The following is a 19,217-nucleotide window of genomic DNA, read 5'->3' on the forward strand; positions in this document are numbered from 1 at the left end:
TTCCTTCACCCTCTTGATGCAATTTGCTGCCAGAAGAGCTCTGAATGCTTTTCTGATCAGGGAAACCAGATATTCACGTTCCTTCTCAACGTCTACACCGGTCACACGCCAGCCGAAACCTTCTTTGGATCTGGATCCGACTTTACACGCACTTTTGCGAGATGTCGATATTTCACTCTCTCGCGACAAAATAACCGAAAGTCCATCACCTCGGGAATTAGATGTACTTCCGCCAGAGAATTTGACAGTTACTCCAGATACAGACCAAGTGGAGGAACACGTAGATCTGTTGGGCAGCTTGGAACGGAAGTCACCTGCAGCGGTATTTGGGAGTCAGCGGATTGGAGCCACAGTTTTACCTCTGGAATTGCAGAATTCTATCAATATACTGATCAATGGCGAGTGAAATCTGAACAGCTTGTCGAACCAGTCTCATAAGAAGCCATAGACTCGGACAAAACAATGCTCCATACCGACGCGAGACGTTTATTCGTCAATCCCGAAGGATCCGAGGAGCAATGGAATACCAACTACGACACTCGGTATCGTACTCGCCAGCAGGCGTCAAGGCATTACGAACGGGACGGCACTGCGTTTGCAACAATTGCTCTACCGGCCCACTATTCGGCCATAATGTGTGTCCTCGAACACTTGAAGCACCGCATGGATTCGAGTTGGAAGGTGCGAAGGGTGATTGATTGGGGAGCAGGTACCGGAAGTGGTCTTTGGTGGGTTCTGCGGTCTGATTTTGAAGCCACTTCAAACCGCTGACTGGTGGCAGGGCGGCTTTGCATACGTTTCAGCAGAATCACGACTCAGAGATGGAAGACCTCAAATCATCAAATTCAACCATTCAATCTTACCTCGGTATTGATAAACGGGACGGACTTGTCAACATCGGCAAGCGACTTTTCCGTGGCAAGTATTTCTCCAGGAGAAACTGAAACTGAACGCTGATATTCTTGACCTCTTTCAGGAGTTGATCTCGATAATACCAATGTTTCGTGGCAGCGGTCGTTCCGGGACGATGATAAGATTCCTCGATCTCTCGGACACGATACCCTTGCCTTGTCTGCCTTCAATCTCTCTTCTCTGCCAACACATTTGGCACGCAAAGCGCAGGTGAAGGAAATGTGGGAGAGTGGGGCCAACACTTTGGTATGCAATCCGGAGATACAAAGCACCTTTAATTCAATCTTAAGTTGAGTACAGGTTCTGATCGACCATAATAACCAGACCGGCTTCGAAAATATTGCCGAAGCTAGGGAAACTCTTCTAAGTATGGGGAGGAAGGAAATGCAGGATCCAGCGACATCGGAGTGGCCAATCCGTGGCTCACACGTTGTAGCGCCCGTTTGTACCCTTCTTCTAAACTCTCTGAACCAGAGAACCTAATCTGTGTAAACCAGTGTCCTCATGATGGTGAATGTCCACTATACCATCATGGGTCTTCACGGATTGTCTGCGGCTTCTCTCAGCGCCTGCAGACACCATCCTTTGTTCGGCGCACGAAACACTCCAAGTCCGGGCAAGAAGACATCGGCTACTCTTATGTTGTCGTGCGTCGTGGTGCAAGGCCTATTGGTACAACAAATACTCGTACAGGTAGGATTGGTGCAGTAGGACTGCGACAATTAGAAAAAGAAGCCGAAGCTCGTGTACCCTTCAAGGAGCTGGCGCTTCACAGTGAACATGACCCTGTAATCAAGGAAGAGTCCCAAAAACAACATTTGGCCACTGGAATTCCTTCTGAGCCTTTAGACTTTCAGCCACTAAAAGAACTTGATGCCGCCTTTCGTCAGGAATCTTATTATTGGCCTCGGCTTGTATTTCCCCCACTGAAAAGGAGCGGCCACATCATTTTAGATAGTTGTACTGCTGAAGGTAACGCTCCGACTAGTTGTCTCATGAGGTTGTTGGCTAATATCGAAGGCTTAGGTAAAATTATGCGCTTGACGGTACCAAGATCCCAGGGAAAGCAACCTTATTACGATGCACGGAAGTCTGCTTGGGGGGATATATTCCCCCACGAACCGAAAAATAAACCACAGGAGCGTTTCCAACCCCGAAGTGAAAAGCGTGAAAGAGATGGCATCCCCACCAAAGGATGGGACATCGGCAAACGTCGCGATCATGCCCGTGAGAAGCATAAGTTCAGTTATGAAGTGCTCACGGAGAGTTTGAAAGAGAAGGGAAAGAGGTCGAGGCGTGATCGAGTGCCTCCTTTAGGACGTCGCGGATAAAGTCATCTCTCCAGTGCTTGCATTTGATTCAGCCACTAATTTATCCTGCTCAAAGTCATGATGTATTATAGGGACGCGATATTTCATGGAGTTAATAATCCGATATTCGAATGCCAGGCCCTTGCGTAGAACCCAGGATAACCTTGTTAATAGGAGTGACTGACAAGTTAAGTCAGCTCAAGATGCACCCAAGAGAGTAGATCAACATACCGGGTTTGTTGGCGTCCTTTGAGGAACGAGATTGTGATTCTTTGGTATTACCTGTAGCCTTTTTAACCGACGTCATGAAGTGTCGAAAATTCCGCACGACATCTTCAGCGGGAAAGTGCATCTTGCAAGACAGTGAGTAAGACAATACACCGAAAGGGTGAAAGGCAGGCATACGGAGGCGATGGGCATGTGGATATTACCCTTCTTGTCAGCTTTCCACTCGCTGGTACCCTGAATGCGTTCGATGTAGCCTACGATGTCGTCAGTGACAGTCCCTCGTCGCTCCGAGGGCATGAGGCCCTGTGGACCCAGGAAACGCCCTAAACGAGGAGTTATAGTTCGAATCAAAGAAGTGGTCGACAAGTATGTCGTGGCCCGAATCCTGTTGTTCAAGATCTACAAGACACAGAAAGAAACATCAGTACGGATTCAAAACAATGAATTACACGACGTACTCCGTCAATGAGTTCAGGCCCTCCAACGATATGTGCGCCGGCCTTCTTTGCCTCTTCCGCCTGCCTACCCTCCGCAAAAACTAAGATCTTGTCTTCGGCCTGAGCTTTGGCTTCTCGAGGCAGCTTGAAACGACCTTTCGGAACTGCAACACCATTTCCCATCTCGGTTTTAATATATAACTCATACATGGCCCTTGGTGAGGCAACTTCTACTGCCTGTAAACATTTTAGCGTCAGGACGACAGAAAGACATCTAACGAAAGGACGTACGCGTAATACAGCGATAGCATCCATTAGAGACAAATTTTCTACCTTTGCTGCAGTCAGTGCTGCTTTCGCGGCACGTCTCTTCGCTTTTGCGGCCATAGCCTTTTTGGACGGTATACGGATTTTGGGTTCATTCTTCTTCCTACCAGCAAATGTAGGTAGCGTTTTTGAAAAATTTCGCGTGAATGGATTTAGAGCTGAAAGGACGCCTATGGATCGACAACACCGTCGACTGAACTGAAGGAGGGAGGTGGACATTCCGGAAACTTGCAGCTCAATTGATCCCCCGAGTCGTCGTTCCCAGTCTGAGTATGCCAGTTTCCCACAGCAGACTAGAGCAGACTGTACGCGGTGCACGTGAGAACGGAATCGCGGGTTTGCCTAGAAATGCTTGCGAGCAGACCGACAGAAAGATCGAATCTCATAGATGTGTAAGTGCGAAGCTTCCTTAATTTCTGTAAAATTGACTTGATTACTGTCAGAACATATGCACAGCTGCATTCGACATTATCTGGGCATATTGAAGGGAGCACTCCGCAACAGCTTGAAGACCTCATTACTCCTCGAATTCCTCAGCTAAAATCAGCCTTCAATCCATTCGGAAGGCCTTCAGATGAATCCCGGAGGAGGGTTGAGAGCGGGAGTGTCACTCTCGGTGATGGGGTGGTTGTACGCGTTGAGAGGCCCGACAAAGAGTTCATCTTCGCCATAAGTTCAGCTTTCCAAATCGACGAAATTCAAGCTGTGATAATCTTCAGATCATTCCTGTATAATCAAGGACTGCCCAAAAGAGGAGGGAACGAGGAGAACGCGTCTCTTGTTGAGGAGTTCTTGGAAGCCATAACGCCTTTCTATTATTCCGAACGACTTGCCATCCTACGCGTTTTCATCCCGTTATTCAGGGCAAAGGAAAACCCCTCTGATCCTGTTCATGAGGCTTCTCTCTCTATTTTGCCGCGTATCGTTTCGGATGGCCACACCTTTACGGACACGCTGCTAAAGGAATATGATGTCAAATCCAAACAAAAACTGCCCACCACCGTCGCAAATGATCCTAGGATGGCCTCGCGTTGGGCCAAACAGAATGCAAAGGAACAGTTGGTGATGTTGGAGGTTCTATTCTGGACTTTGTGGGGCTCCGTAGCTTGCGATGGTGCTACTGTTGAAAAAATCTTCGAATCTGCGTATGCCTCGAATTTGGGATCAGAGCAGGAGAATGCAACTCTCCTTCTCGATGATGAAGGCGTTAGATTGAATGAAGATAGAGGGTCTCTTTGGATAATTATCACTATCGAGGTTTTAGAGTTGGAAACCGTTGCCGAACCGACGATGCTGGAAATATCGGATGCCCCCGCGAACAAGGATTTCTATACATCATCTCCAAAATCACTGCAACGAATACACGACCTTGTTTCCTCCCGAGAGCAGCCCCAATTTGCTTGCACATACCTCGCATGGGCCTTTGTTGTTTCGCGAATTTCATCGGCCGCCCTGCAGCTCGGAAAGATGCCTGACTCGTATCGCCCTCTTTTGGAGTCCTTCTTGCCACAGCTTGGCGCTTACTCCAAAGACCGAGAGCCTATTCACGTCTTGATGTCGCGAAAATGTTTGGATCCCAAAGCTGGTCTCTTCCCACTCATGTCGACGCTGTTGACGGCATCACCCCTATTCGTAACTTCTGTTGCATGGAGGACAGGGACCACTATAACCGACCCCAATGCTATTGCCTTTCGTTCTGTCTTCAAAGGTTTTTCATCTTGTTTCTATACAACATCAGCTTTCATTGAACAAGTTTATTTTCACTAGGTCTCCTCGTTGCCCTTGTAGAGCTTGTTGCGGTGGAACTTATTCCCGATCTCGACTTGTTTGTCGACGTGTGGATTGCACTCTTTGGAAGAAGCGAAAGCCCCTCTGTTGCCGGCATTTGTAGCCAATATTGGCAGGCGGACTGGCCATTAGGAATAGCTCGGCGGGCAATATTTGACGTGGCACGATCCCGGTTTCCTGTACATTGTCGGCCGTTAATGTGCCTTTTGCGATCCATGACTGCTTCAGGATTTTCAGACACTGATCCACTGGCAGTGTCAGATCATTCCCAGGCAGCCGAAGGATTGACTCCTGAACGAGAACTCTGCGCGCGTCATGTATTTTACTTCCTCGACAATCTCCCAAGCTATTCTCAAGTGATTCATGCGAACGCATGTACCGGAGCGAATGCCTTGTTCGAGAAACAGATTGAGCAATACAGCTCTACCTCTTCTTCCGCCTTAATATACACTAATGTGTATCCGACAGTACTTCCTGGTGGCAGTACATTACCAGCACGTTCTAAGGGTCGGTTAATCAGTGGAGAATCTGGCGACAGCTTGGTCGTCTCATGGGCCCACGATCACTCCGGTTGGAAGATCCTGTTCGAAATTCTGACTTGCTATGTTTCCCAGCATCGTTCAGGCAACATTCGAGGGTCGAACAGAAGCTCATACCCACGCCCCCGTGATGGAACAGAGATACGCTTCTCCATGAAAGACATAGGGCTCGAAATGAACGGGATAATCACTGAAGCACTTGTCATAGACATACTGGACCTCATCCAGAGCCTTATTCAGGACAATTCCACGCTTGGGGAGCAGCTCATGAAGGCCTTTGAACCCGATCTCAACAATTCCTCTGCGCCCGATTTGGTTCAGCTTACGACCATGATATTAGAGGAAGCTCTTTCCCGTTTGAGCTCCCAGCCCAACGCCACTCTTCCTCATAAGCTCATCACTTCTGCATTGAGTGTTTTGTCGGCCGTATTAGAAATACCAGGCTATTCCCCTCGTGTTTGGATTTATATTCGGTCCGCGTCTAGTTTGTTTGGCTCTGAAAAGAGTCCAGGGTCCACATCTGCAACGCTTGCCTCCGAACGGGTGACAGGGACCTATACCATGACTCTGGCGCTGCTCGATCTCGTTCGGAAGCTTTGTAATGAAGCATCGGTTCACATTGTTCCAGACGATCCCCAGCTTCGCAAACTCAAAGATGAGGTATTACTGCGGGCAGTCAAGTTTGTGCATACGGAGATCTGGGTTGAGCACCTAGGATGGAAATACAGTCGAATCAGTGACCGTTTTGAGCTGGGGCGGCGAATTTCATCGCTGTATCTAAAGGTCTTACGGTTTACTCCACAAGCCGTTGAAGACAGTCCATTTACTCGGCTTAGTAAAGCCATTTTGAACCTCCTACTATACAAGGCTTCGACCTCTGCCGTAGGTCCCTTAATTTCGGGTATTGCATCTGGAACCCATATGCTGGGTATCATGTATGGTTCAAGACGGTTCGGCGATGCCAGAGGACTTGTGCTTCTTTTAGAATCACACCTACGGCTCATTCATCTCATTCTCCGCCGAAAATGCAACTCTGAGGTTGCCGCCCACCCATGCCTCCTCGAACAGGCTCTTTGCGGACAGGTCACTGGTGGCGGGTCCTCTCATGACCCTTATCGGACAAAAGTAAACCCTACAGATGCACTGTGCTCCTACGTGAAACAAAGGGACGCTGGCCATGTGGTGCCACTGGAGGCCACCAGCGTTTTGACTGCTTTATGCGTATCGCTTTCCATGTCGCGTTCATTTCCATCAAGTATTGCTGGGCACATGTCCGACGCTGAGGGCGCCGTTAATTCTTTCGTACGGATCGTACAGCACCCATACGATGAACCTGAGCTTCGCTATGCGGTTTGGAACTTCATGTCCGTTGCAATGGACAAAGAACCTGCGCTCGGCGGACTACTCATTGCAGGACAATTTTACTCCTTCCCTGACTCAAAAGGCAAGAGCAAAACTATAGAGCAACCAGCCTCCAGCGGTAGTCCCGCAAAGGCCATCGATGTGGCTCATGAAACACTTGCCAATTGGAGACAGTTATGGGAAACAAATCCTCAGCTTTTAGCAGCTGTTCTGAAATTCCTTTTCGTCGTGTGGCAGCATGGCCTCGAGCATAAGACTACCCTGGAGAAGATCCGTAAAGACTCCGAGTTTTGGAAACAGATTTCATCAATAAGCGCTTCGGAGCTGGGTCCAATTCCGGATTTCGAGACGGAAACTTACATCCAAATGGATGGCGGGAGGAGATCAAATGCCCACGGTGCAGTGGCGGAGCACTGTTATCGTACGAGTGCGAAAGCATTCGCCCTGCACATCATTGGGCTCGACATTGGTATACACCTTCAGTCGCTACCGAAGGACCAGCCTCCCACAAAACCACACAGTTTTCAGGCTGTAGAGTCCCGTTTCAGGTCACAGGATGAACTGACCGATCTCTTATCAGAGGCCACACCAACCTCTTACGTCCCAGGACTTTATGACGACCTATCAGAATTAATAACTTCTAAGTTCCCGGGTCTCGGAATCGCCCAACTTGAATCTCAGCTGCCAAAAGGCGAGCGTGAGTTCGGAGATGATTTTTCATACTCCGCTTCGTTATTGTGTAGTCGCTTGCAGTCGTATCGAAGCAATCAAGATGTCGTGGGTTTTGTCGAATCGGCGGAAAGACAGATTTCCACCATCAACTTGAATCTGTCGCTCACCCATTCTCAGTCCAGTTTGGTTGAGGCATGGCAGTTCTTATTGCACCAGGTCATACCCTACCAAGCCGGCGATAACTCTCAGAGACGCATTCTTCTGTCAATAGCCTCCTCAATCTCATTCGATATCGTTAGGGAGAATCGATTGGGAGACATGGCGGCATCAGTACACGAGACGAGACTGTCTCTTCTCCGATCTGTCCTCGAATTGGCATGGTTTTTCGACTCAGAACAGGCAGCAGAAGTTCGCACTTTCATTGAGCTAGTTGACAATGTTCGTAACATCGTGCTCAACGAATATCAACCGCCCTCTAAATCTATCCAAGGAATCTGCCCGATACCATTTCATCGTCCACTACTCCAGATTCTTTACTTTTGTGTCAAAGGAGCAAGGAAATTGGTTCGTCGCCAAAAGACGATGGATGGGGAACAACGACAGAAGGTTTCCCTATTGACAGAAGCTACCCTCAATCTCGTCATCGACGGTCTACGGGTATCGTTCATATCCGCTGCTACCAAGATGGACGACGCGCTTGATCAAGATATGGAAATGCTGGTCGCCGTGTTTGAGCAATCTACTCGATCTGATATTTCACTGTCCCCCAGTCTCTGGCTATCACGATGCCAAGAGACCGATGTTATCAAAGCGAGTCTGGGATTGTACACACGCATCGACCTCGTCGGGTTGCATAACCCTCAATCCCTCAGCTTCCATAAAAGACCACTCTACAGCTGCCATATATTATCGTTCCACATGGCTCTGGCAAGCATCCCGGCGGCGGCGGAACGCTTTGCAAACGAGGGACTCCTTTCAGCATATAGCAACAATTTTTTGAGCACTGCAATTAGTACAGGGATGATTGACGTGGTTTTGCCGGAACTTCCAGGGCAGAGAAGTCCGGCTCACCAAGCGTATTGCTCAATGTTGGGGGTCGTGTCTGGAGTGTCTTTGTCGATGGGGAAACATAACCATTACTTCGATCAGGAGTCGTGTGGCCTTGTCCAACTATTTGGAGATCAGATTTGCAGGGCCCTATCATGGAACACCGGAGAGCCAATTACCTTCCCTCTACTAGAAGAGATCGAGCAGACAGTTCTCCTCTTTCATGCTATCGCTCGGAACACTCCAAGTGTGAAGACTCATCCAGAGGTCGAAAACATCATGAGAGTGTTCAGCCCTCTCGCCCTCCGTCAACTCCAACAAATCAACTATGCGATCTCACATCCGAATCATCTGGCCAGTCTGTTTGAGCCAATCACCACAGAGGAACGTCTGTTGCAAGAGCAGCCATCACCCTCTGAAGATCCTCTCAAACGACCGCTGATTGTCCAACTTATGCACTGGTTCTTCAAGTTGTCCTACAACATTGTTTCAACTTTGGCATGTATAAGCAAGGTGGATGCAATTCTCATTGGCGATCAAGAAAATTGGCCGTTGAAGGAGGCGTTGGTGATTCCTGTAAGTGCTTGATTAATGTGTGTGTACGAAGACGTACTCATGGCAGGTTTTAGCACTCGAAAGTGGTATTGGGTGAAACCGCTTCGATAGGAACTCTTCTTGAGCTCGGAAATGCTTCATTGGACATGTTGCGTAACCTCTCGAACCTATCAGCAGGGCAGAGCATCATATCAGTAAACAAGGCGGGTATCCAGCTCAATGTCAAGCAAGGCGTAACGGTCACTCGGAGAAATCTCGAGGTCGTTTTGACCTACACCGTTACCCAGCTCGCGATGTGGTTGTCAAAACCAGACGTGGATGTCACTGCGTCGGACATGGACACCGACGAGCCAATTCTAGATTTACAAAAAGCAGAGGTACCGAAGGACCGTCGCGGACCTCGTACATCACTTTCCCTGGGAGACAGAATCCGGAGAGGGATGACGGGTGAGATGGCTGCAGATGTTCAGAGTTTGTTGAACAAAGCCAAACCGGTCGTCGTCAAAAGTGATACAATCCTCGGAAGTGGATGGGTTGACATTACATCGATATTATTGACGTTCCTTCAAGAACGGGTTATCATTCCAACTTCGTAATATCCGCCGTAAGTTTTGGATCTTTACGGTAATGGGATTTAACGCTGACAAGTTGTCGTACTTGCCTATAGCCTATGGTTCTCATTCCAGGTTTCTGATTCTCGCTGTTATGTTACTTTACCATGTACATGTTTGTCAATCGTACTGTTTTCATAGCCACAAGGCGCAGCGAGACAAGTATCACAGGCTTAATCACGACAGAGAAACGTAGACTAATACTAGCACGGGTCACGATAGTTAAATCAACGAATGGTCTGAAATCGGGTCACACCGCAGCTTGTGGTTACTCATGGGTGCCAGATATCTCGACCAGTACGTGGCATGTGCTATTTATTAGGTCGCCACTTGTCGTCATGATCACCCCTTGATATTATTAGTGCACTCCTCGGGGACGGGTAGAAGTTCTGCGCATGCTCTGCCAACGAGGTGCCGAGCCACCGCATCTCCACATAGCACTGGGTGCGGTTGTCTTTACATTCCTACACGAGAATCATCATCCTGAATTCGATCGGACGATATGGGATGTTTGCCGGATGATTACGAGTTTAGCATTCATATCCAAGTTCCAATCCTCGATTCGGCATTTGAACGCTACACTAATAACCAAAAACATTACTCGATACACCTTCCGTACTTGACGAATTCCGTATCTGCCTTTAACCTCTCCATATCTTCATTTCTTAAACAAATTCCGAGCGCAATTTCGCCATCCCGCGCCTTGGGCATCAAGTATCCGAGACTCTCGACCGGGATAAACTGTGGCCTCCTTACTGACTCGGGTGTTCCTAATCCCAGGCCAAAGTCGAGTTCATAGCAATCCAACTTTGCCCACGAACTGAGCATCAAGTCGATTGATAAATCAAGCGACGCTGTGAAGGAAACGACACTACCGGGTATCGCCCGGTCGATGAAGGTCGTGAGGGCACGGGTATGATATACTAATGCTTTAGAATCCAAAGTCGAACGAAGGTATGATGCGACAACGCCCAAAGGCTTATCAACCAGCTCTTGAACCATAGATGTGTGATAGGTCAGAGTTTGCATAAGCCCGGGGTAGGTTGCAGGAATGCCCAAGAATTTTCGCACATCCACAGCACGAGTGAACGTCGCTTCGCCTGTGGGATTCAAACGAGGTAAGCGGGCACGTATGATAGATTGCCAGACGAAGGCGCTCAACGCGTCATCAGTGGAGATGTAGCCTGAAGGGAGGGTATCTGTCGCGAGAGATTTCAGGCTGGCGAGCGAGGTTGGAGAAAAAGAGAAGTAGGTCCAAGTCGATTTTGGGGGTGCAGAAGCTGCTGCTGAGCCGCTTTTGTCCCCGCCAATGAGAACGGAAGGGGGTTTTACGATCTGATGATCCAGCTCGGTACCCGGTATGTACGAGTCGTCGAGCAGAGGAATGAGGGTCTTGCGTTCAAGATTGCCGGACGATATCTCTTCGGTCGTGAATGGGACATTGCGGCAAGCTTTCGACAAGAGGTGAATAACTTGGCCCTGGCCAATCATATCCATGGCGTTGTGTTGACCAACAATGGTGAGGACGAGTCCGCCGGTAATGAAATTGGCCTGAAGGGCGAAAACTGGCCATTCCGACGCAGCTTCCTCTGGACTTGGGATTGTGTTACGTGGGGCAATAACGGATTCGTCCAGCATACGGAAGGGAAAACCGGCTCTTTGGAGAGCATCCATCGACGGAACGGAAGGGTCACCTCTGAGATCTTTCACGACCAGACGAGGAGTTTGCCCGAATGTCTTGATCTTAAAGATCTCTGAGGAACCCTTGCCTGACGGTTCACTAACCAGTTGTCCTGCTACCCACGGAAAACTAGAAGTAAGCCTCTCCAGACCGCTCTTCAGGGTTTCAATGAAAACCGTATGTGAGGAGGCGTCGGACACCGGAAAGCACAAGCATATTTGAGTGTAAATCTTGAGTAACGGCTGTTGTCCGAGAATGTCTAACGAGACGTCTAGGTCATTTACAGCTGTTCCCTGCATGGCAGACAATGCCAGTTGTCAATACCAGGTCTAACGTCAACTTGAAGTAGTTATAGGACGAGAGTGAATCTGAAGACAGTACCGAAAGTGCCTCCGGCTCCGCTGCGAGAGATGTTATCGGAGGATGAGATGGCTGCAAGAGATCATCGGAGGATGAGATAACGGGAGATGCTCACTCTTCCGTTGTTGTTTTTCCTCAAATTTTTGTTTCCCCTCTCTCGTTTGAGGTAATTTATTCGCGATCATACCGGATTCTTCTACCTATTCTCTTGTGTTCACTGGTCTGGAACTGGCAGGTGGCCTCTCGTCCAGATATCCATCTGGTAGGTTTCACCTCATCTGATGCCCAAACGAGAATAGGTCCATTATATGAATCGGAAAGTACACTACACCCTCCTTGTAAATCTGAGATTTCAGCATCTCAAAGAACAACCAAGTCTCCACGACAGGAACTACACCAAAACACATGCGAGTCATCCAAAAATTGTGGGCGTACATGCAGCCCCTGTGATTTGATACCCATTGCAGTCGACGGTCTCGATCTCTGCGAGAGGCTTCCGTCGTTCGAGCCAGCCACAGAAGGTACTGGTGACATTGACCGTGAGTGTGTTTGCGATGTAGCAACCAGCTCTCTGTCAATCCTGGCTTTCAGCATGCTGAGACTGACTTTCCGTTTATGCCTCGTCTCGGGAGACAAGTTTTGCTCATACGCAGGAGATGTACGCCTAATTATAGCTGATGATGGGTTCAATCTCGAGGACGAGGTGACCGCTGCACGATGCAGGTCGTTGCTATGCTGGCTAGAAGGACGGGAGGGTACAGGTGGTGAACTACGGTGGTGCACGTAGGAAGCAAGTTGACCTTCAAGAGCTGAAACTTGCTTGGTAAGTGAATGAGAGCGAGCTTCAGCATCGAAAAGAGCAGTTTCCAATGACCGTATGTGAGACTGTGCGGCAGATAACTCAAGATCATGCTGTTGCTTATATGATCCTAACATCTCGTCATCGAGGGAGCGGGGAGAGGTATTTGCGGTGGTTCCTACTGTTCCCTTGAGTCGCTGGATCTCTTCGTCTTTGGTGTTTAATTCTTGACGAAGTATCTCGATCTCATTCTGCGCACGCTCTATAAAGCCTTCTCCCTCTGCCTGGAAACAAAGATATGAGTGGACGCCGTAATATCGGTGAAACATAAGACAAACCTGTTCACTGCTCCTCTGCTCCACTTCCTGCTTCAAAGCTGCAAGTTCCTCAGACTGCGATATTGTGAGAATCGTCAACCTTTCGACCTCCTGCAACCTCTGGCCTGCATCCTGATGGTTCTGGGCACGATTACTCTCGAGGGATTGAACACTAGCCAATGCAGAGTCTAATTCTTCTTGCAATTTATCGTAGGCCTTTTGGAGTTCATTCGAGCTATCTTCTGCATTCGTCCGTTCCTTTTCCCTCTCTGACAACATGTCTTGCCATTGTTTCTCCAACATCTCCTTTTCGTCCCTGACATCCTGAAGAGAGACTTCTAACTGTGAAATAACCTGATCACGGTTGCTCAACGCCCGCTCCAACCCTTCCACCATTTCACTTAATTCCAGCTTGGCACCTGTTAATTCGACGATCTTCGGTCGCATTTCGTCTAGAGAATGCATCAGGTTCATGCCTTCACTCTGGAGATCCTTCTGGGTGCGCTCAGCATCTTCCGCACGACGTATAGCATTCTTCGCCTCGGTCTGCGCAGCTTTGAGATGGTGGGTGCTGACAGCTAAGTCCTCTGCAGCTTGCTTCAGTTTGCCTTGCAATAAAGCCAGCATTTCTTGAGCCTTCCCGACCTCGGTTTCGAGGGTAGATTTCTCTTGCAGTAAGGTATCCTTCTCTGAACTCACAGTCGTGAGCTGTTGTTGAAGTGAATGTTGTTGTTGTTCAAGATCGGAATGCTTGGATTTCCACACATCTTCACCGTCACGATGGTTATTCAATCGAGATTCAAGATCTTCACGTTCGGTCTTCAGATCGGTGTGGGCCTGTTGGAGTACGATACATAAATAGGGAGAGAACAGAACACATTGCGGTTACGTACCCGCTTCAGTTTGGAGAGTTGGAATTCTAGTTCGTCTGCCCGGTCTTGAGTGTTCTTTAACGATGCTTCCAGCTTTTCCGCACGGTCGTCGCTTTCTATTTGTTCCTCTAGCTCTTTCACTTTTCGTTGATGAGCCTCTGATTCCTTCCTCAACGAAGCGATAGTTCCGTTAGCAAGCTGCAACTGCCTTTCCTAGTTAGACGGTATAAGTCGAACATTCAGTCTATTCATCCGGACAGAAAAACATACCTGTTCCCTCGACTTCTCTGTCAACTCTTTCTCCTTGACTTGGAGTACCTGGTTTCGAGTTGAAGTATTTCGCATTTCAGCTTTCAGTTCCTCAAGTTGCACATCCCAATTCCTTGATTTCTCCTGTTCCTGGGCAAGTTGGTCTTCAATGTTCTGCGCCTCTGTGAACACCATCAACAGAGTTGTCTACGTTTGATATAACCCCTCCACTTACTTGCATCTACATCTCCCAATCGTTCTAGTTCCGATGTCAGTGCAGACTTCTCGGATACCAACAGAGAAATTGTTCTTTGCTCGTTCCGTATTGAATTATCCTTTTCAGCCTGAATTTGCTCCACGCGTTCTCTCAATTGCTGTGACTGATGTTGCTCTTCCTTGAGTAGTGACTCCGATTTCTGGAGTTCTAAACAAAAGTTAGCGTCGAAATTCCAGACCGAAACAAATCCACATACGGGTCTTAATCGTGTCCAAATTTTTTACCACCTCAACCTTGGAAGCTTCACTTTTCTCTTTCATTGCTTCTAATTCCCCAAAACGTGTCGTGAGCGTGTTTAATTTTCCAAACGCAGCTTCACGTTCGGACTTGAGTGCTTCCACTTCTGCCTGTAACGAATCATTTCGCGATTTGAGAATATCCAACTCCCCAAGCCCATCCTTCGAAGATTCGCTCTCTGGGCGTAACTCTTCATCGACGTGTCCATTTGATGGTATTGATGTCTGTGGTGGTGGTGAAGTGGCGGAAGTTAATGACAGAGGTGGTGATGTAGGACTCGTTATTGCTGGTGGGACCGGTGGTGGTGATGGAGCTCTGGTCAACGAAGATAACCAGGTCGTGTCTCCTGATGTCAAATCATCGTTTCCGAACCTGAGAATCCAAAGACCCAAGCCTTCAATTCAAAGAAAATACCAAGATATGAGGAACCCATCAACCCACGTACACGTCACTCATATCTCTAGGCTTCTCCTTCTCCACCTGTGCCGGAGGTTCAGACGGCGCTGGAGAGAAAGCTCTCTCAGAACCAGAACCAACTTTCTTCGCCGCCGCAGCTTGACGTTTCTTGAGCTACATAGAGGAAACAGAAAAAGCAAGTCAGTCTTAACAACATGCTGAATTCACAGCTTGGATTACCATGGCTTTTGCTCGCGCTGCCTTTGCAGCACGTTCATCAGCTTCAGACATTTTGCCGGAGGTGTTGGGGTAGAGGGAGAGCTAGCAACTCCCGCCGATCCCGACGTTGTAAAAACGCGCGACAACGTCGCGTGGAAACGTGTAACTTTCTGGCGCTCACGTTCACTGATTTCACTCGGGATAGAGTACAAATGCGATACTGAAACGATATACATGGATAGATGAGCGAACGGAAATTGAGATGTGAATGAAGATCCCTAGAATTGGGTAAAAATGAAGGTACAGCTGTTGCAGCAAGTCCATGAAAGATTTAAAGGAGAGATGCGAAAGAGGTATTGTAGACCCCTGGCGAAATTCGGTGAGAACATATATACTCGTAACTTGCGCATGCAACATGAACGTGTCAAGGTCATATAAATGTCGTTTTCCCCTCCTGTGCTCGGGACTTCAAGGAGAGGTAGACGGAGACGGGTGATTAGAGCAAGGCCTATTTCAACTGAACAAACCCGCCCGCTTTGTTTTGATTGTACGCAGTTTCTGAAGTAGGTCCTGTATCACCAATTAATGAAGGTACACGGACGGAAGAAAGTAAAAATGGACCCACTTCAACTTCCTCTCTGCTGACTGTACCCTTATGCTTCTCAATCTCCAAACCCCCTTCAATACTCTCCAGAACATCTCTGATCAACTCTCTATAGTCAACACCAAAAAACTGCGTCAACTTGGCTGCCTTTCTCCTCCTCATCTGGAAGTACACCTCTTGCGGATCAGGTCCTCCACGGATAGTAGAGGCATCGTCCCGACTCAAAATTGAATCCGCCCGATCTCGTCCACCAAAGTAAAAGTTACGGTCTGAAGGGGATAAATCCAGAGAAATGAAAGACGTTCCAGACCCAGTAACTGGAGTCGGCAATGAATGTCTCCGTTCGGATTTGAATGAAGGTGCAAAAGAGGCGCGTTTATCTTCAGCAGGCTGTTTTCCCTTGTCGTTAGAGGTATGAAATCGTGTCAGCTCTTGGGTATAGTCATGCTCAGGGTCGGGCGAAATTTCTTGATCTGTGTTCCAGTCTATGAGGTCGTCGGGATCAGGATTATTGAGGAACTGATGCAGTTCCGCTAAGGAAGCTTTATCATCCTGTCAATTGCCGACCATTCGATTATGGAATATGGAAATGCAAAATGAAGGATGAGGGAAGATACGTTGTAAAACGGCGAGTGAATCACTCACCCGGTCCAAAATATCATCAAGCGAGTTCAAAGAGTGTTGGTAATGCGAGTACACCACGCTGGATCCTCTGGCCCTCCTGGTGTCGGAGGAAGTCCCACCAGTGCTGCCAACCTCTTTGTCTTTATTTGAACCTTTGGGCAACAACAGTCTTTGACTCTCCGCGGTCCCCGGCCTATTATGTTTCTGTTTTGATTTGTAATTGGTGGAAGAGGATAAGGGGTCAGGGGAGATCGTTCCTGGACTGATATCGATCGTGTTTGCCGGGAGAGCAGAGGATGAGGGAGAATGCCGAGTATGGTAGAGCGTCTGCGGTGGAGCAACACCAAACATCTGGAAAGCAGACAAGAGTGAGCGAAGACCGCGAGAAAAGAGAAAAGAGAACAAAGTACCTTCTCCATCTTCTGTGCCCTCCTGACAATGATGGCCTTCTCCGCATTGCTAAGACCGTCTTTCAACCTATCAAGGTCATCAGACCAAGCAGGGAAAGCTGCTGCAGAGCTACTCCTTCGGCGCCCCAACCACGAGCTGTCCTTTCGACCTTCCAGCGACAAAAGCGCGTCTGCAGGTGATAGAGGTGGCAACCCAGGGTCCTCGATCCCGGCTATAACTAAATTCGCTGGTACACGAGACCCTAAAAAGCGGTGCAGTTTGGCGAGCTTTTCTCTCTTGCGCCGTTTATCTTCTTCTGCCTGTTCCTCTGGTGACATGTTGATGTTAAGGTTTTCAAAGAGGGAAATGTCGTCTGTGCTAAAGGAGTTCGACCGACAATGAGATGGTGAAGAGGTGAGTTGTCTTGTCAAAGATGTGTTTGGTGATGATGTTTCAGGGGAGTGTCGTCGGCCGGCGTGACCATGTGATTGCACTTGGCCTTCCTGGAGCTGGAGCATATCATAGGAACCTGAAGAAGAGCTTGTTGGAAGTCCATTACGGTGATTGTGGGGATCTTCATCAGTTAGCGCCACCGAGGAGCTGTCATCAACCGGAACTGTGGTAACGGTGACTCTATTTGGACGTTCAGCTTCCCCATCTGAGAGGTCCATGAAAGAAGCGGCCGCGTCTTCATCGAACATGGTTCCTTCGTGTGTACTGCTAATTTCGATACTAAGCTCGGATGAACGACGAGAATATGAGGATCGGTTATCTTCATACTCGTCCGTGGCGGCATCGCTGAGAAAAGAGAACTGATCCGGCGAAAGAGGTGTGGAATGGCGTCTACCATTGCCGGAAATGTATTGGGTACCAGGAGGTGGCCACAACGGTGAAGGTTCGTTGGTTCTTGTAATACCTTCAGGTATATTGATATCGCTCGAAACGGAGTGGGCAGCACGGTGATGCCTGTGTTTGGTAATACCAGCGTCAAGCGGCGAACTAGGCAAATCGAGAAAACTTTTCCCCTGTTTTGCCAACGTTCCTGCCGCTGGAGTTTGACCAAAAACCTGGGCGAGCTTTCTGGATTTGCGTACTAGCTCTGATCGTTGTACCGAGTTGAGATGATTGGTAGTTGGGGGTAAGTCGAATGCTGGCGATGAGGGAGACGAGCCTGAATGAAAGGCATTTCTAGGGCGTTTCTGAGAACGAATTGAAGAAAAATCTGGTTTTTGGGAAGTGGGAACGGGTGGTTTGGACATCGTAACCGTTGTCGTGAGCGTTGAGGACAACGCAGCGTGGGAAGTTGCCGCTCGTGTAGGTGCTTTCCTGCTCCTCGCTAAACTTCGCGTCGCCGAGCCTGTCTGTTCTGGTGCGTGCAAATTCATTATTTCCTGTAATCGCTTGATTTGTTCTAGTGTTGGTGCCGGATTAATATACGGATTTGTCGCTGTCGTCAGCTCAAGACCTGGCGAGCCTGAACTGTCCACCGAATCTCCTGAAGTCCTGGGTCTTCTGAGATTTCTTCTGGGGGGAGGAGACAAAGGTTTTATCTGGGGCATGCCGGTGTCTATTGAATAGACACTGGAATGAGGGGAGCTATTACCGCTTGCGGGACTGGTGGGAGACCACGGGCTACCTAGGCTCTTGCGTATCTGTTCTTCATGTTCCAGTAGAGCATCGAGGTTGGGTGAGATAATCAAAGATTTTAAACCTGCTTGCCGTCCAACTGATGATATTGCTGATGTCCGAGCTCTCACTGTTCCCTTTGTCGTTCGAGTTGTCATTCTGAAACTATCAATCAGTATCTCGATGGTTTCTGGCATGTTTGCCACGCACCTCAATCAACGATGTGGTTTCCTTCCTCCCAAAGTCTGTGTCTCCAAAAATACCTCAAGTCCCGAAGAGAAGGAGACCCAGGATCGATTGCCCGTTTGACACCCAACACCAATATATGTATCCGATCTAGTGTGGTCACCTCGCGCGCCGACTACACGCCACACCACTATAACAGCAGCTAACAGCGCCCTGAAATGAAAACTCCCGGCTTGACGACTATCAGAGCTGTAACACCGCCTTGCTTTGGACGGACAGATACCGGTCCGAAGTTCTGGTCTGGCTCGAGGCGGTTGTGGGATTTAGGATGTGTGGACGTGCGTGGATACGATTATTTATTTGAAGGTCTATATGTGCTTCGAAATGATACCCCAACAGCAAATCCATACTGGCTGTCATATGTTCTAGTACTCCGGTTCTCCAATCAAGACGAATACTAGATCAAGATCAAAACTTCGGCAGTGTACACGAATAGAAACCGCGAAAAGCGGCGTCCAGTATTGGCTATTGTCAAGGTTTTTTTTTTCCCATTTGAGAATCCGGAAGGCTCACGTCGTGGGACTTCTGACAG

The 19,217-nt window shown here is 48.5% G+C and overlaps 6 protein-coding genes across 7 annotated transcripts; 2 read left to right on the plus strand and 4 right to left on the minus strand.

Moving 5' to 3' along the window:
- Window positions 1–16: 16 nt before the first annotated feature.
- Window positions 17–2,243, plus strand: E1B28_001648 (uncharacterized protein; the record flags this gene model as incomplete). Its single annotated transcript, XM_043147600.1, has 7 exons — window positions 17–398; window positions 449–728; window positions 782–918; window positions 977–1,158; window positions 1,213–1,353; window positions 1,410–1,884; window positions 1,939–2,243. 7 exons carry the CDS (start codon window positions 17–19, stop codon window positions 2,241–2,243), a joined length of 1,902 nt encoding a protein of 633 aa, XP_043016310.1.
- Window positions 2,200–3,546, minus strand: E1B28_001649 (uncharacterized protein). Its single transcript, XM_043147601.1, has 5 exons — window positions 3,179–3,546; window positions 2,909–3,124; window positions 2,628–2,849; window positions 2,454–2,574; window positions 2,200–2,402 (listed from the first exon to the last, which is right to left on the minus strand). Exons 1-5 carry the CDS (start codon window positions 3,431–3,433, stop codon window positions 2,335–2,337), a joined length of 882 nt encoding a protein of 293 aa, XP_043016311.1. The 5' UTR covers window positions 3,434–3,546; the 3' UTR covers window positions 2,200–2,334.
- Window positions 3,532–10,047, plus strand: E1B28_001650 (uncharacterized protein). Of its 2 annotated transcripts, none has more exons than XM_043147602.1 (5): window positions 3,532–3,606; window positions 3,658–4,922; window positions 4,982–9,198; window positions 9,252–9,781; window positions 9,845–10,047. In XM_043147602.1, the coding sequence occupies exons 1-4, from the start codon at window positions 3,563–3,565 to the stop codon at window positions 9,771–9,773; spliced, it is 6,048 nt and encodes a 2,015-aa protein (XP_043016312.1). In that variant the 5' UTR covers window positions 3,532–3,562; the 3' UTR covers window positions 9,774–9,781; window positions 9,845–10,047. The 2 variants fall into 2 exon arrangements, with proteins under 2 accessions (XP_043016312.1, XP_043016313.1); XM_043147603.1 differs by having other exon boundaries at window positions 3,671–4,922.
- Window positions 10,048–10,385: 338 nt separating this feature from the next.
- E1B28_001651 (uncharacterized protein) lies at window positions 10,386–11,768 on the minus strand (the record flags this gene model as incomplete). Its single annotated transcript, XM_043147604.1, has 1 exon — window positions 10,386–11,768. The coding sequence occupies one exon, from the start codon at window positions 11,766–11,768 to the stop codon at window positions 10,386–10,388; it is 1,383 nt and encodes a 460-aa protein (XP_043016314.1).
- A 421-nt stretch (window positions 11,769–12,189) lies between these two features.
- On the minus strand, window positions 12,190–15,267 carry E1B28_001652 (uncharacterized protein; the record flags this gene model as incomplete). Its single annotated transcript, XM_043147605.1, has 8 exons — window positions 12,190–12,912; window positions 12,967–13,782; window positions 13,839–14,030; window positions 14,088–14,248; window positions 14,302–14,490; window positions 14,540–14,952; window positions 15,026–15,150; window positions 15,217–15,267. 8 exons carry the CDS (start codon window positions 15,265–15,267, stop codon window positions 12,190–12,192), a joined length of 2,670 nt encoding a protein of 889 aa, XP_043016315.1.
- Window positions 15,268–15,708: 441 nt separating this feature from the next.
- E1B28_001653 (uncharacterized protein) lies at window positions 15,709–18,597 on the minus strand (the record flags this gene model as incomplete). The annotated part of the gene is made up of 4 exons (XM_043147606.1): window positions 15,709–15,765; window positions 15,821–16,351; window positions 16,445–16,774; window positions 16,834–18,597. 4 exons carry the CDS (start codon window positions 18,595–18,597, stop codon window positions 15,709–15,711), a joined length of 2,682 nt encoding a protein of 893 aa, XP_043016316.1.
- Window positions 18,598–19,217: the final 620 nt, after the last annotated feature.

The sequence above is a fragment of the Marasmius oreades genome, chromosome 1 (assembly GCF_018924745.1).
Source record: "Marasmius oreades isolate 03SP1 chromosome 1, whole genome shotgun sequence".
Taxonomy (NCBI): domain Eukaryota; kingdom Fungi; phylum Basidiomycota; class Agaricomycetes; order Agaricales; family Marasmiaceae; genus Marasmius; species Marasmius oreades.